The sequence below is a fragment of the Sus scrofa genome, chromosome 2 (genome assembly GCF_054392235.1).
Source record: "Sus scrofa isolate SSC_HxYL_T2T_F1_AM1 chromosome 2, Sscrofa_HxYL_maternal_Yorkshire_Landrace_v2.0, whole genome shotgun sequence".
Classification (NCBI taxonomy): Eukaryota; Metazoa; Chordata; class Mammalia; order Artiodactyla; family Suidae; genus Sus; species Sus scrofa.
Genome location: NC_139384.1, coordinates 91,987,888 through 92,005,171, shown reverse-complemented (window position 1 = coordinate 92,005,171; position 17,284 = coordinate 91,987,888). Strand labels below are relative to the sequence as shown.

The 17,284-nt window shown below is 47.2% G+C and overlaps 1 protein-coding gene across 6 annotated transcripts; it reads right to left on the bottom strand.

The window, feature by feature from the left end:
- Positions 1-31: 31 nt before the first annotated feature.
- Positions 32-16,068, bottom strand: KIAA1191. 6 transcript variants are annotated; one of them, XM_005661474.4, is made up of 9 exons: positions 15,855-16,068; positions 14,277-14,389; positions 13,945-14,032; positions 10,264-10,442; positions 7,263-7,389; positions 4,600-4,724; positions 2,044-2,150; positions 1,791-1,933; positions 32-1,679 (listed from the first exon to the last, which is right to left on the bottom strand). In XM_005661474.4, exons 3-9 carry the CDS (start codon positions 13,970-13,972, stop codon positions 1,471-1,473), a joined length of 918 nt encoding a protein of 305 aa, XP_005661531.1. In that variant the 5' UTR covers positions 13,973-14,032; positions 14,277-14,389; positions 15,855-16,068; the 3' UTR covers positions 32-1,470.
- Between the last annotated feature and the right edge of the window lie 1,216 nt (positions 16,069-17,284).

The following is a 17,284-nucleotide window of genomic DNA, read 5'->3' as shown; positions in this document are numbered from 1 at the left end:
TCTTAACAGGACAAAAAAACTGCCATCCACATTTGAGAAAGTAGTCAGGCTTTTTATTGTCAAAATAAGAAATACAAGCATAACAGAAGACACAAATAAATTAATTGTTCTGATCATTTCAGACTCCAGGTCTCTGTGGAAGGTCAGCTCAGCTCCTTGTCTAGATGCAACACTGTCCAAAGCAAAAGACAGCAGAAATCTGAAACAGTTTTCAAGACAGTGGTTGAACATGTACACAGTGAGAAGTGAAAAGGTGGTTCCCTAGTTCCTTTCCTCAGTAAGGTACATGTTTGTCTATAAAGGTATGAGGCTCGTTTGGTGGGGTGTGTCGGGGGGGGGGCAGTGATTAATTCTTCCACCTCCCAGGGAAAAAGAAAAAAAAGTTCAGGCCTTGGCCTAAACGATAAAAATCAAAATAGGGCAATGCTAGTTTCACGGGAACCTCAAGACTATCCTCCAACTGCAGTTGCTGCCTTCTTTAAGAAAGTTTTTTTTATAATGATTTTTATTTTTTGCATTACAGCTGGTTTACAGTGTTCTGTCAATTTTCTACTGTACGGCAAGGTGACCCAGTTACACATACATGTATACATTCTTTTTTCTCACATTATCATGCTCCATCATAGGTGACTAGATATAGATCCCAGTGCTACACAGCAAGATCTCATTGCTTATCTATTCCAAAGGCAAGTTTGCTTCCAAAGGCAATAGTTTGCAGAAAGTTTAATACCCATCTATCTATTACCAAACCAGTAGACTGAATTTTCTCCCTTAGGAAGTCTTCGACCAAATGAGTTAAACTAATCTCACCTTAAAGTGCAACAAAGGATACAGGACTAGTGTTTTGTTCAGTGACACATAAAAGAGAAGCATCCCTCCAATAGCACTGGCCTAAGAGCTACTGCACTAGGTACTGGCCACAGAACCACGTGATCCTCAGCATCTTCCTAAAAGCACAGACTCCAGTTTCAGCTCAGAAAAGAGGATCCCTGCCAAGTCTCCCTCTTAAGTGTACCCAGACCTCAACAGATCTCGGGTCCCCCTCACTAGCAAGGCTGGAGCACATGGTGCCAGCACAGCCAGGAAGACCAAAGTTGTCTACCCTAGTCAGTGAAGGCCCCCATGTGTCCATGCTCACATGGAGCATGGCAAAGGAATCAAGAAGCCTTGGTTTTGGACCAACACAAACATCATTTGTTCTGTGTATATAAAGGATACCAAAAATAAGTAATGAGGTCCCCGTACACCTACTGACATTATTTTGTCTACACTAAAGCGATACGAGATGGCTTCTTCCACACAAGGACAAGCTTTGCACACTGTTTCTCAAAGACGGATTATGTCTCCAGCTCCAGCCTCCATTTGAGAGATTTTTAAAAAGACAAAACAAAACCTTTCCTATGTCAGAGCCAAGGTAAAGGGAGCAGGGCACAAGACACGCTCTAGCCAGAGTCCCTGGAACAGATGGCTCTAGAAGCCAGTGGGCGTGAGAACATTCAAGTCCCGGGGTTTGAGATTGTGGGTCCGAGGCAGCTGTTTCTTCCCTTCTATCACTGGGATGTCCATCTTGGGCGGCTGGAATGTTGCTGGGTCCTCAGCCATTCGGGTGGCCTGCACACGAATCAGTTCCATTGGAGAAGGTTTCTGGGCTCCTCTGTACACCTGAGTGGCAAAACTTCCTGCAGAAGGAAGCCACAGAGCAAATGACTGCAAAATCAGCAGGCAGCTCACAGCACACATGGTGAAATGCCCACCACACCGCCTTCTTTTGTGGGAAAGCGCTGCCTTACCTGAATCCGACTTCTGGAGGGATCTTGGTGCAAAGAGACCCCACTTATCTGCTGAGCTTCTGTCTTTATCCCCGCTTCCAGAATCCATGGCGCTGAGATTGGGACCAGGTAAGGCTATGGAAGAACCAGAAGTGAACCAGCCTCTGGAAGAGAAAGAATAAAACATATGCTCATCACATATCTTCTTGGAAGCCACAGGCTGTCCTCAGGTGTTGGATGGGGCGCTAGCTTTTCTTTGGCAGGAAGGACTCACCGGGACTTCTGCTTTGGGGAAGAGTGAGGGCTGCTGCTCGGGGTGGACTGGGTGGAGGCCGGCTGCTTCTCCTCTCTCGTTATCTCTCCACTCTGCAGCTTTAGTTTCTGTTCAGATGGGTAAGATGAGAGGCTTTTTAAAAATCAGCAAATACAAAACAGCAAGTTTGGGTATAAACAATCTGGTTTACACTAGCTTCATGCAAAAAAACAAAAACAAAAAACATTAACAGGTGGAATAATTATGCATTACAGGACAGACATTCCTTTTTTGTCCTACTACACCATGTTCCATTTTAAAAAAATTCATTCTAAAACATATTTCAACCATCTCTCTACTAAGCCCACACCAGAGCTTTGGATTTTCGCACACGGACCAGCCAGTAAGCGAGCAGGCCGGCACCCCAGCTGCAGCTTCCTCACTGCCTCTCCTACTGCGCAACCCTGCCACTCCCCGTCCCTCAGGGCCGACTCTGGCCCTCTCATCCAGCTAAATGCTCCCTGTGTGCAGTCTTTCCCTCCCAAACCAGTCATGCTGGGCCCCGCAGCACTGCAAACAGACATCAGACACGCAGACCAGCAGTCCAGCTGGGGCGACAAGCCCACTTCTCGCTGCTCCCAGGCCAGGGCTCCCACACACTCTGTGCTTGTGTCTAGAATGCCAGCGCTTAGCCAAGGCTACACTTCAAATAACCACATCCGAATGTTCTCAAACACTCAACATATCAAGTTCGGTGAGCTGGCATTCCAGCCATCCTCACATTCTACTCATGTGGCCAAGATGCAGAGGATGGGCCACATTCAATGCCACCCTTACACAGGGTGAGTTGTGCAACTGGAATTCAGGCTGATACTTGCCCTGGAAAGTTCTCAAAGGCTGACAGGGCCCCTCCCCACAAGCATCTGTCTTGTCTGAGACCTCAGGCTGGCCACCACCCCAACCCTGACCTCCCACAGCAGTGGTTCTAAGTTCAGTGGGTAGAAGTGGGTAGAAATCATCTGGGGTGCTCATGACAAAATGCAACCACCCCAACCCTGACCTCCCACAGCAGTGGTTCTAAGTTCAGTGGGTAGAAATCATCCGGGGTGCTCATGACAAAATGCAAGCGTCCACAATGGCTCGTACCCCTGCCCACAGGCCACTCACTCCACTGTCCCCCCTCCCATGTACGGTGTACACAATCCTCCTTACGAGCCCCCTCAGAAGCCAGAGTCTCAAGACAACCCTGGAATCTGGGCAAACAGCACCTCAGGAGACGTGAGTTCAGGTTCTGACTGGTTAAATACATAACCCGGGAGCTCAATTTCTTCATTTATAAAACATGAGCAAGAAGAGTATCTCCATCAAAGAATTAATGCAAAGATGAAGTGACCGTGAGTACTTCCTAAACACCGAAGCACTATTAAGTATAAAGTGATACTCCCTGAAAGAAAGTCAAGTGAAACTATTTTATTCATACAAGTATTTGGTTATCATTAACCTCACTGAAAATTATTCATCTGAGCAAAAACATTCCAATGTGGGTTTTTTTTTTTTTTTTTTTTTTGTCTTTTTGTCTTTTGTTGTTGTTGCTATTTCTTGGGCCGCTCCCGTGGCATATGGAGGTTCCCAGGCTAGGGGTTGAATCGGAGCTGTAGCCACCGGCCTACGCCAGAGCCACAGCAACGCGGGATCCGAGCCGCGTCTGCAACCTACACCACAGCTCACGGCAACGCCGGATCGTTAACCCACTGAGCAAGGGCAGGGACCGAACCCGCAACCTCATGGTTCCTAGTCAGATTCCTTAACCACTGCGCCACGACGGGAACTCCCCAATGTGCTTTTAATATAGAGCATAATTTATTCCTTCCTAGGCAGGGTTACCTCTGTTGCAACTGCCCCCTGCCCCCAACACCCTGCTCTCCCCTCCCCCAGTGTGGATCACTGTGGTGCAGAGACCTGCACTGGCTCTGCTGTCCGTATATCAGGTGCTCCCCATATCACACGCATAAGCTCAGAACCGCATCTCAGCCTCCTCAACAGAACCAGCTGAAACAGCACGCTTCACAGACGGATGAGCAGAAACTATGCGGCCAAGAGCCCTGGAGCTTTCAGCTAGAGCGTGACCACAAGGGAGATTAAACCGGTTCTAAATTCCTCGCCCAAGTCTCTTTCCATCACTCTCCACAGCCCCCAACTAGGTAGGCTGGTAGCTTCCAAATCAGCGCCACACTTTAAGCTATGAATGATGAAGGTTAGGGGTTTCAGTTTTGTTTCTGGGAGGGGGGCCGCTCTTGTGGCATGCAGAAATTCCCAAGCTAGGGATCAAACCTGTGCCACAGCGGTGCCCCCAGCCACTGCAGTGACAATGCTGGATCCTTAACCCACTGCGCTACCAGTCTGGGGTTTGACTTTTTAGGTTTTTTGGCCACACCCACAGCATGTGGAAGTTCCTGGGCCAGGGATTGAACCCACGCCACAAGCAATGACAACGCCAGATCCTTACCCACTGCACCCACAAGAGGACTCCCAATTCTGGGTTTTGTTTTTTGAAAATTCCTAAGAAAACAAGCTTACGTGGAGCGCTTCTGCCACTCGAAGGTAGTTGGTCTCCTCGGTGGTAAGGCCCTTGTGGGGTGTGTAGCCAGCATCTCTCAGCCCTGCCTGTTGCTCAAAACGCTGAATGCTCTCTTGGGTCTGTTCTGGGAACAGAGGAGACGACAGTCATGCCCATCCCCCTCTCCCATCACAATCCAGGGGAGATCAACACACACACACCCACGGTTCTCCCTGGGAGCAAGAAACCAACCCGGCCATCTGGGGAAGAGGATTCTCCCAGACAGGCACCTCAGCAGGAATTCTGAAGCTCACACAAAGCTTCTGTAAGCAGGAGAAGCCTTCCCTCACACCAAGCTAAAGAGCAGGTTACACCTGAAGGGGCAGCCGGATGACCTCCAAGGCAACACTCCTCACCTGCCTCTCGTTTGTGCCCTGGGACATTTTACTTAGAAAAGCAACATGGAGAAGGCAGCTGACATTCAGAAACAAGGCAAGTTCTCTAAATATCAAGTTTCCCCTGAGAGATTTAACCACCCTCGTTAAGACCTTCCCCAAAGAGAAACAGGCCACATTTAGGCTAGATGGCACCAAGGTACCAATTAATCCAAACCAGGGAGAATATATCTGGGGCTAGCCATGGTCTACTGAGCCAACATTTCCCGTGTGTGAATCTGGCCACCACGGTTCTTGGCCTGGCAGGTACCTGGCCCGGCAGACAGACTCAGCTCCCTGTGAGGTCCAGTCTGTCCCGATTATCTCGTCATCGATGTCAGTTATACCCTAGAATGACTGATGGTAGGATTTCTGCTTGATCTGTACCCACATACTACATAATACACCCCTGTGTACAGGAACGTGGCAGCTGTGGACCAAAAGTCCAGACTCCAGATGTCCTTTATGACTTAGCCATTCTCCTTCTAAGGGGCTATTTTATTCCCATCAGAAACAGAAACAAAGGAAAAACACAAAATCACACACACTGTAAAAAGACGTTTTCCAGTCTAACCAGGTGGTCACCTGGAAAATTTAAAAGCAGGAAAGGATTTAATGAATACGGTACAGTAATACCAGAATTTTAAATTCAGTTTTTTAAATTTAAGATTGTAGAACATCAAAAGTTCATGGCAGTATTAACTGAAAAAAAAAAATAGAATGGCTTGTCTATTATATCTACAATTATTTAAAAATATGCGGGAATTCCCATCGTGGCTTAGTGGTTAATGAATCCAACTAGGAACCATGAGGTTGCATGTTCCATCCCTGGCCTCGCTCATTGGGTTAAGGATCCCGCGTTGCTGTGGTATAGGCTGGCGGCTACAGCTCCAATTAGACCTCTAGCCTGGGAACCTCCATCTGCCATGGGTACAGCCCTAGAAAAGACAAAAAAATAATAATAAAAATAAATAAAAATACGCATATGTATGGAAATGACTAAGGTATCTGAATCACCGTATATAGTGATGGGCTAAAATGTTCTATGGTGTTGGTAAACTGTTTTATTTATTTATTTTCTTTTTGCTTTTCAGGGCTGCCCTCACAACAGTCAGATTCATTTCTGTTGCACCACGACGGGAACTCTGGTATACTGTATTTTCAATAAAGAAGTTATATTGTGCTAAAAAAAAACAATGATTAAGCTTCCTAACACTGCCAGAACACTTTCTCAAGCTTTTAAAATACAAGCAGTAGTTGCTGATTCAAATAGTGCATTTATGTGTGAATAAGGAAAAGTCCAAAGAGTTTGGACTTTTGGCTCCAGGGTGAGTTCTGTGAGTTCTGCAGGAAATGTCCAAGATAAACTGATGCCCTCCCAGAGCAAATAAACAAGGGCTTCTGACTTCAAAACGGAGCCAATTAAGAGGAACTTCTAGGTGCTGCGGCTGACAAGCAGAGCTGTCTAACAACTGCTCACTTCCCACAGCAACTAGAAGGGCCTTTCAGAACAAGTCTAGTTAACTTGTTATAAGGGTTTAAAAAAAAAAAAAAATTCAAGGTCTCTTGTTTCCAGTCTTAATCAGGAACACAAATCACACATTTTGTTCTTTTTTTGGCTGCACCTGCAGCATATGCAAGTTCCTGGGCCAGAGACTGAATCCCAGCTGCAGATCCTTTAACCCACGGTGCCGGCAACCCACACCCCTGCAGCAAAAGCAACAAATCACACGTTCTTAAGATTAAAAACACCTGAGGCCCAAAATCTGCCTCAAGGTCCAGGAAAAGGAAAAACTTTGAGCCCCTCAATTAAAAAGTAACCACGGGGCAGGTGGAGCTCCTCGTGCTGTCTCCTTCTCCAGCAGAGCTTGAGTCGCAGCAGCAGCTTCCAGCCCCAGGGGCACTGGTGCCATCTAACTCTCCCCGCCTGCCTCTCCCACCTGTAGAGGGAGAAACAGCCTCCACAGTCAAATAACTTGCCCAAGGCCACACTGACAGAGGTGGGAAAATAAGGCTGTGTCAACAAAGCAGCAGGTGTGCACCTAAATCAACTGAGATGCTTAATTGCTGGCCAATCTTCCACCTAAACAGAGTCAATACTGGTGACTCAGCAGCCAGACTGACCTCTGCGGGGCTTGGTCAGGACAGGCTAAGGCAGGTGGGTTGCAGGATCCCCGCGGCTGGTTACAGGAAATCTAAACCCTCCCCCACTCCCACTTCTCCCTATTTCCAAGGCGCAGAGTGCTTACTTGTGATCAGAGAACTCATGATGACATGGGTAGCTTTAGCCTTCACCACAGGGACCTTGTCCGCACTGTCAGTGGCCGGTGGCAGGGGTACAGCAGGGGAGGAGGCGCTGGCATCCCCTTCCTCCACCTGTTTAAGAGGGGTAAGGAGGCATTGAGCAGGACAAGGGTGTCACGTGATTCAACTCACTCCTTTGGGAATAACGTGATGCATGAGGAAACACACGAAAGGGGGCTGGTCATCCCCACACCATTAGGTTTATATAATCTGCAGCGACAACAATAAGACATTATATGAAGAGCCTGTGTTTATACAAGTGGGAGAGCCAGGATTTGAAGCTGAGCTCTACTCTCTTCCCAGACTACATCTGTCGAATATACAGTCCAGATTACTGTGCCCTCGAATGAGAAGAAACACCTCCCCTAGGCGCTGACCGTACACCTAGCACCGAAACGCTCTCTTGCTTAAGCAATCACTGCATTCACTAAGTGGTTCTCAAACTTTGCCGAGCACCAGACTCCACCAGAGGGCGCGCTAAACAGACTGCTAGGCCCCAGCTCAGAGCCGATTCAGTAGGTCTGGGGTGAGGCTCAAGAATTTTGTTTCTACAAAATTCCCAAGTTATGCTGATGCTGCTTGGTCCACACTTTGAGGACCGTTGCTCCAAGGGTTCAAGGAACAGTCTTTTAAAAAAACCAAAAAGTCTTCGTAGCTCATCTTTAACATGAGAGCTGGAACATGCTGCCTTCTTTAAACTCCTGACACCAGGCACAGACTACGTGGAAGCAGAGAATGGGATTCTGCTTCTCCCAAGGAAATGAGAAGAAAGATGGTCAGAAAGGAGGGGAGCAGAAGTACTGCAATGCTGTATTCCTGATCCAGAACAGGATTTAAACTTCTCAGCCTACTAAGCTGACACCTGAACCTCTGCTTCCTCACTTGGAGGACAGCGGATGGTTGGGATGCGGATGGTTAGGCCAAACGAAAAAATGCCTGTCATGAGTCAGGTTGGGCTCTCCTTAGAGCAGTTGTTCCACACTGTCAGCTGTTCCAGCTGGGGTGCAGCAAAAAAACCAGAAGCCCATTCTTTGCAAGCAGAAGCCTTCATAAAGGAAAAGGGCGTGCCGCCCTTCCAAGCACTATCTGGAGCCTTGTTTATTTTCTGCTCCGGTCCCGGGAGTCTGCTGCTTTGGCAGCACAGCAAGGCTGCCGGGGCCCTTTTCTCCCAGTACTGCCCGTACTTTTTACACAAATTGTTTCCACCTCAACAATTGACTGGGTCAGATCTCAGATTTCGGACACGGTGAACTTCCCCCAGGGCCGTAGGGGCAGCTTCCATAGGAGGGAGCGCCCTGTACTGAGAGCTTAAGGAGGTGGGGGGGGCACACTCATTAGAGAGCAAAGATCAAATGCAGCTCTACCAAGTGAGTAAGCCGGGAGCCAGCAGTCACATCACCTCCACACCCAATACGTGCCGAGCCTCTCAGTCCCCTTTCACTGAATCCCCACACCACCTCCACGACATCAAGTGTTTTCACCTCTCTCGCAGAGATGCAGTGGCTGAGGCATGAAGCCGTGCGCCCAAGCTCACTGCTGCCACACACGCTGTCGGGGGGACTCACACTGAGGACTGTATAGGCAAGTGCTTCCTGGTCCTTGCTGTCAGGACCTGAGCTGTCACATGGCTTGAAATGCAGCAAAATTCTAGCCTCAAGCTAAAAGGATTCATCTGAACTGGGCAGGCCTGTCTTATTCAGGCAACAGGACCACTGTCCTGGCATTCTTGGTGGCTGGGGAGTCAGAAACAAGGCAGACACAGTCCCCGCCATCAGGCAGCACAGACGTCAGGGCCACACCCACAAGCACCCAACTGCACCGCAAGGCTGTGACAGCAGATAAGGTGTGTGCCTGCCTGTGTGTCAGGAGGGCCTTAGGAAGGAGGCAGCTCCCGCAGAGGACAGCAGTGGGAAAGGGCATCTGAGGCAGGAGGAACAGCATGAGGAAGATCACAGGAAAGAGCCAAAGTTTTGGAATCTACTTTATGCCATGTCCTCTGCTAGATACTACAGGTGAGTACAACCCAGACATGGCCCCTGCCCCCAGGAAGCTAATGGGGGGTGACAAAGTAACACAGGAATTACGACAGGGCTCCACAGTACACTGGAGACCTCAAAAGGAGGGGTCAGTCTCCTTGGAAGGATGGAGGAACACCTTCACAGAAGAAATGTTTTGGAGCTAAGACTTAAGGGAGACCATGTGTCAAGCGGATGGAGGAAGATGACAGGATGGGGATCATGAACATTCCAGGCAATTGGAGCAGTGAGAAGCAAAGGCTCAGAGGCATCCAAAATCCTAGTAAGCACCAAGAAATCTTAGGTAACTTGCATGTGTGGGTCACAAGGGATTTGGCTGGCAGTTGGGGGGGTGCAGTGGCACCTGGATCATGCAAAGCCAGACCAAGACAAAAGAGCTTGGATTTAATGCTGTGGAAATGACGGGGGTGGGGGTGGGTAGAGGAGATGGGGGAGGTGTCTCAGGTAGGAGAAAACATGGCCATTCTAGTTTTTTTTTTTTTTTGGTCTTTTTGCCATTTCTTGGGCCACTCCTGTGGCATATGGAGGTTCCCAGGCTAGGGGTCGAATCGGAGCTGTAGCCACCGGCCTACGCCAGAGCCACAGCAACGCGGGATCCGAGCCGCGTCTGCAACCTACACCACAGCTCACGGCAACACCGGATCGTCAACCCACTGAGCAAGGCCAGGAGGGATCGAACCCGCAACCTCATGGTTCCTAGTCGGATTCGTTAACCACTGCACCACGACGGGAACTCCCTCTAGTTTTGAATTAAAAAGGCCAGCCCACCAACTCCACGGAAAACATAACATAAACAGGGATTGGTAGCTGCCCGATTCGATGGGTTCCGGGAGCCACTGGCAGCTTCTGGAACAGGGGGAGGAGAATGAAGGGGACGGGCCTGCCAGCAGCAGTCAGCAGGGTCAAATACCTTGGCGAGGTGCTGATACTTGCGCTCTGGAATCACTGGCTTCCAGGGGATGCTGCCCATGTCCGATGGAGGAGGAGTCATGGGCGCAGGGTCCTCGAGGGCATCATCATAGCTGAATGCCCGGCGGTACATCCCGATGGGCAGGGACATCTTGCCTAGAGGCCCACTAGGCTCAAGAGCTAGGAACAGAGACACCTGTCAGGGTGGGCTCAGCAGCTGAACATCCCAGTAGCTTTAAATTAATCTGTAAACAGGAAAGCTCTGAACACTTATTCTGGGAGGGAGGGTTCTGGAGAAGCTAAGCCAGTTAGGGAAAGGATGAATAGTCCTAATGCCTTCCTTCTCTACCTGACACTTGGGATTCTCCCCTTAACCCGCTCAGCAGCCCTAATCCATGTTTACGGATTAGGAAAACCAAAGTTCAATTTCAATTTACCTGTGACATCACACAACTTCAAAGTTCAGTAAGGAATCAAAACCCAAACTTCTCCAGTTTCAGAGCTTGTGTTCTTTAGGCCACAGAAGTCACCCCCCATGACAATCCCAAGTTTCCGTGTCTCAGGCAAGACTGAGGATATAAATAAAGTCTTGTTCCCATTTTATAGATGAGGAAATGAAGGCCCAGAGGTGGCAAAGCCTGTCTTTCCTACCTCACTTAAAACAAAAGCACTATCCATGAAAAGATGCTCAACATCACTAATTACTAGAGAAATGCAAAGAAACTACACCAGTCAGAATGGCCATCATTCAAAAGTCTACAAGTAACAAATGCTAGAGGGGGAACCCTCCTATGCTGTTGGTAGGAATGTAAATTGGTACGACCATTATGGAAAACATGCCCGATCCTCATAAAACTAAAAATAGAATTACTATATGATCCAGCAATCCCACTTCTGGGAATATATCTAAACGAAACTGTAATTCAAAAAGATACGCACCCCTATGTTCATAGCAGCACTATTCACAATAGCCAAGACATGGAAGCAACCTAAATGTCCACTGACAGATGAATGGATTAGGAAGATGTAGTACATATATATATACAATGAAATATTACTTAGCCATAAAAAAGAATGAAATAATGCCATCCACAGCAGTATGGATGTAACTAGAGATTATCATGAAATAAGTCAGAAAGAGAAAGACAAATACATATGATGTCACTTACATGTTGAATCTAAAATATGGCACAAATGAACCTATCTACAAAACAGAAACAGATCCACAGACACAGAGAACAGATTTGTGGTTGCCAAGGGGGAGAGGGGAAGGAGTGGGATTTACTGGGTATTTGGGGTTAGTCGATGCACAACTATTACGTTTAGAATGGATAAACAGGAGTTCCCATCATGGCTCAGTGCAAATGAATCTGACTAGAATCCATGAGGATGCAGGTTCAATCCCTGGCCTCTCTCAATGGGTTAAGGATCTGGCATTGCCACGTAGGTTGCAGACATGGCTCGGATCTGGCATTACTGTAGCTATGTCCACCTACGCCATAGCTACAGCTCCAATTCAACGCCTAGCCTGGGAACCTCCATGTGCTGCGGGTGTGGCCCTAAAAAGACCAAAAAAAAAAAAAAAAAAAAAATGAACAAACAACAAGGTCCTACTGCAGAGCACAAAGAATAATATCCAGTCTCCTGGGACAGACTATGATGGAAAAGTACAAAAAAAGTGTATATACATGTATAACTGAGTCACTTTCCTGTACAGCAGAAATTGGTACAACACAGTAAATCAACTATAATTTAAAAATTTTTAAAAGACAAAGAAAACAAGAGCACTATGACAAGAAATATGTAAAACAATATGCTGCCCAGCGGCATCACTAGTTTCAAGTGTTCTACATGACTAAATAGCAGAGCCAATCTTCATCACACAAACTGCTGACACTCATTCTCACAAAGCACTGCCAGCTGATCCTGCCATTCCTGTCCACCAGAATGGACCGGCAGAATGCCCCAGTGTGACGCAGGTTCCCCACCTCAGGGCACTCTCAGCTCTGCCAGACCAAGGAAGCAAAGTTCACTTTGTTTGTTTGCTGATCCTTTCATAGCAGAACTAATGTCCAGATCCTGCCTCCAGTGTGACATTTTCTTGTTTCTATAATTACACAATCACACCCTCCAAGACATCAACCTGTGTGGTAATAACATCCAAAACCAGCAAAGAGCCCCGTGTAAACAAACAGCAAGGAGACTATGCAGCTACATGACTACATTAATAACAAATACTAACAAATCCACTGAAATAGAGGACTGGTCCTTGCCAAGAGCCAGGGGTGGACAGGGAGGAGCCACTGGAAGGATGAGGAGGGACTTGACTAAAGGGACAAGGTTTCCTTTTTGGGATGAGGGTGATATTCTGGAATTAGACAGTGATGATGACTGCACAACCTCGTGAATATATTAAACATCATTAAACTGTTCACTTTAAATGGCTGGATTTGATGGTATGTGAATTACCTCAACTTAAACATACAAGCGAATAATAATTACCAAGTACCCTTCCTTGCCAGGCACTTACATTTCTCATCTTTCCTAATCCCCATTAAACAGAAAATCTTCCCATTTTCCAGCTCAGCAAATAGGCATGGTTCTTAAGTGACACCGAGCTAGCAAGTGTGAGGTGGGGGCTGGAAGACAGACCTCAAAGCCAGTGTTCACACTCTACATGCAACACCCCCACACTCCCCACTCTACAAGCATTAACGTAATGCAAGCAACCCCATGGCCAGGATGCTTACAGGGAGTTGGTGGTCATCCTGACGACGATGAAAGACAAACCAAAATACAAGGTGATGAAGTGAGAGACTAGAGACGGACCCATACTGGGAGACGAGGGAGACTCAGTTACTCCACTCAACTGGGAGCAATTTCAAAAATATGTTAAGGACTCCTCCCCACAGCCAGCCCAATAGCCTTCCTAACAATAATAAAGCCAGCTGGTATTTACTAGGAAATACAGTCCTACAATTAGAGACCAAAAAATTTTCTGGACAGTATTTCCCTATTCATCATTAACTTTTACCTCACATTTTCATGAATTTTATGTTTGATCTTCACAGCAACCCTGAGAGATGGACACTATATCTATACTTCACTGAGAATCAAAACTTGAATGATTTGATTTTTTAAACTGAAATGTTAAATGTTTAAATCTTTTTAAAAAGATCTTAAAACTCACTGGCCCTTTCCACTAACAGTCCAAGGAGGGATTTCCCTAAACCAGAAATTAACACCTATCTAGACCCAGGACTCACTAAATGCTGCAATGAGCATTTTCATGACTAAATTCAATTTGCCTGGAAACTTTTCCCCAGACTTTCATTCCTCCTGCCGTCCTACCAGCTCCTCACAAAAAAAAAAAAAAAGGGGGGGGGGGAGTTTAATCCTTTCGCTACAAGAACTACACAACTTATTCTGACTATTTATTTGATACATAGGAAAGTGACAAATCTGTCACACCCTTAAATGAAATGACTGTTCTTTCAAGTTAGGTTTTGGGTTCACACCTGGGCTGGGTGGTTAATAAGATGATGTTTAAATGATGCCAATCTGTTAAAGTCTAAATACTCTCCTGGTGTCATATTAATATATGGTTCGCAAAAAGTGGTTTCTACCTAGCTTAAAACGTTAAGGGCAAAAGATAACTTTACCAAAAAAGAATTAAGTTTACCAGGCACTTCTGGTTGTCTTGAAGCCATTGTAAGACTTGGATCCAGGTGCTTTTCTATACAGAATTCGGAGTTGTGAGTCCCTGCCACCTAATAAAAATAAAGGGCATTTTCTTACAGCGAACACCAAATAGCTCCAATGCTGTTCTTCTGACAGGCACACAGAGTTTTATGGTTTGTTTACAAGGTTGAAACACACATAAAGGAGTGAGGGTGACAAACATGCCAAGGGAGGGGAAAAAAGAAAAAAGTCAAAGGTCTCACCACACCTGTGACTGATCTTAATACCTGTGATAAGACAAAGACACTATACACAGTAAAAAGGTCACCTTACCAAAGTGAAACGATGTGATGGTTATGCTGACAGACAGATATTAAAGAGGAACATTGTCCAGCTGCTGCAAATTAGCCAAGCTGCTCAGGAAGAGTCCATCCATTCCAGAGGTCCTGAGAACAACAACCAGCATTGGCACAGCCCTTCAGATTCTGTCAAACAGCTTCCTGTACTTTCATGTATTTCCCATAACAACCCAGGGAGAGGTATTACACTCACTTTTTCTCAGCCACACCCAAACGATATGGAAGTTCCCAGGGCCAGGAATAAAATCCGAGCCACAGCTGTGACCCACACCACAGCTGTGGCAAGGCTAATCCTTAACCCGCTGTGCCTAGCTGGGGGTCTAATCCATGATGCCACAGACATATTGGATCCTTAACCCACTGTGTCATGGCAGGAACTCCTCATTGTGGTGGTTTTGTTTTTTGCTTTTTAGCACCACAGGTGCAGCATATGGAGGTTCCCAGGCTAGAGGTTGAATTCAAGCTGCAGCTGCCGGCCTATGCCACAGCCACAGGAACACCAGATCTGAGCCCAGTCTGCAACCTACACCGCAGCTTGTGGCAACGCCAGATCTTTAACCCACTGAGCGAGGGACTGAATCCACATCTTCATGGGTACTAGTCAGGTTCATTTCTGCTGAGCCAAAACGGGAACTCCCTCATTTTGTTTTTAAAGTTAGGCTCAGGGTCAAAATAACCTGACCCACAGAAAGGGGCTAGGTACCACAGTGGGTAAATTCATTCTTTGCTGAAACGATGACTGATATTTAAATGAGGAGTTTATACATTTATCTTGTGTTTTAACCCTTGCAATGACCCTGCAAAGCAAGCATTGTTTATCCCCAATTTAAAGAGAAGTAAACTAAAAAAGCAGAAGTGATTTGTCCAAGGTTACAGATAAGTGGCCCATTTATAAGACAGGTATTTCACTCCCATTTTACAGGGGAATTCAAACAAAGCCCTAGGAAAGCCAACTTACTTGCTTTTCAACTTGCTACACTGCCCCGTCTATCCTGACGGAGCTCCAGTCAGAAAATCCGTTAGTTCTTCATCAAAGGGCATCGTAGAAACCAAAGTCTGGCCACCCTCCAGGTTCGGGCAACATTCTGACCCCGAACCTCCCCTTCCACTTCGCGGTGCCAATCTCCCCCCTCCTTCCCCGCAGGGCTCTGACTTCTCCTTCACAAGATACAGGACAATGACACCAGGATGTGAAAGGCCTGGGCTGAGTCAACCGCCTCTTCAACCGGAGAGGCTAAGAAAGACTAAACAGATTAGTCGGGGCCTGGCCCACGCCGAAGGTTCCCCAGGGCAGGGCAAGTAGGAGGCTTCAGACGTGAAGGCGAGGAGCGAGGGTCCAGGACTAGGCTGGCCCGGTGAAGTCGGGGCTAGGCCAAGTGCCGGGGCTGCCTGGGTATCAGAGCGAAACCCACAGGGGACCACAAAAGGCGGGGCGACAGAGGCACGCAGTGGTCTGGCCAAGATCTGAGCCCCGGTAAGGGGAGAAGGGAGAGGGGCCGCGAGGCCCAAGACCCGGACCTCGGTGGAGGGACCAGGGCACGCCCCTCCGTACCTGCAAAAGACAGAGCCCCAGGCCCGGCTCATCTGGTTACCTGTTCTGCCGCCGCCGCGGAGCTGCCTGCGGCCCGAGCTCCGACACTAAAGATGTTCCAAGGACCCACGTTTCTCGAGAGGAAGTGGGGCAGTCGAGACGCAAGCCATGGTGTGAATGGCACTGTGCCCGTGGCGACACCAAAGGCCCCAGGCACTGAGCAGGGAGTGAACTCAGGCTGCGGAACCAGCCCGCAGCCTGATAAAGCCTCCGGAGGTCGCGTCATTTCACGCGATACTTGGCCGGGGTTGGGGGTGAGTCTCGAGGAACGCTGGGAGTTGTAGTCCACAATCGGGAAAGCCCCGTGTCTTAGCTGCACGGCTGGATGGTGGAGCCTCCGCTCTGTGTGTGGAACCCAGCAGCTCCCAAAGTAAAAGCACCCTTTACCAGCACTCTATGCCCGGGTCTGTTTCAGACTGAGGGCAGATGGAGTGACACGACCAAACCCCTTTCACAGAGGGGAAATTGAGGCTCAGAGAGATTCAAAGACACTTTGAAAAGATGTGAAGTGAGCAGAGACCCTCTTCCAGGAACAGCTGAGTTAGGCAGTGTTTACCATTAGCAGAACCCAAAGGGGGAGCAAACCGAACCTGACTCCCCTAGGTAACGTGGTCGTAATATCATTTTCCTTTTACACTAGGAAAGTGACACTTGGAGAGGTGCCAACTCAAATGTCACATCCTGAAGGAAGACTTTTTTCCTAAAGGATTTACAAATATGACAAAGCAACAAAGTTGAGGAAGTAAAGGAATAAATCTGTCCACATTTCTACCCTACGTCCAAATCTTGTGGTCAAGGCACATCTCAAGAGGGCTGTAGGGAGTGGGGTTTGGATTTGACTTTTAGATTTCAGTGTTTGACCATAGGCCAAGCCCACTGGCAAAACTGAGAGGCTTTCCTCATGCACCTTTAAACCTGAGTGCCATCACCAGACCCTTGTTTGAGTGCACTGTTAATTAGAATCTTTTCTAAATTCTGTGATTAGTTTATAAATAGCACAATTACATTGCCCTGTGATTTTGTTGTTGTGTTGTTTCTGTTCAAAGTGTTACTTTGTAAATTTTGAACTTCTAAAATATACTATATAATTTTTACCCTCTGTGAAAGCAAAGCTGACTCTTGCCCTCCTCCATCAAAAGGAAGGCATCCCCATGCTGTACAGCGGAAAAATTAATTTAAAAAAAAAAAAAAAAAAGGAAGGCACATTACATCTCAGTCAGGAGGGGAAGAAAGAGCATTTTTCAACCTGACATAAATCATAAAACAGGATCACTTTGTTTTGTTCTTATCCCCAAATTAATGAAAACTGAAGACTTTCCTGGAAGTTAATGACTCTAAGACTACTTTATCCCTGATTTTTTTTTTCCTTTGTCTTTTTAGGGCCCACCTGC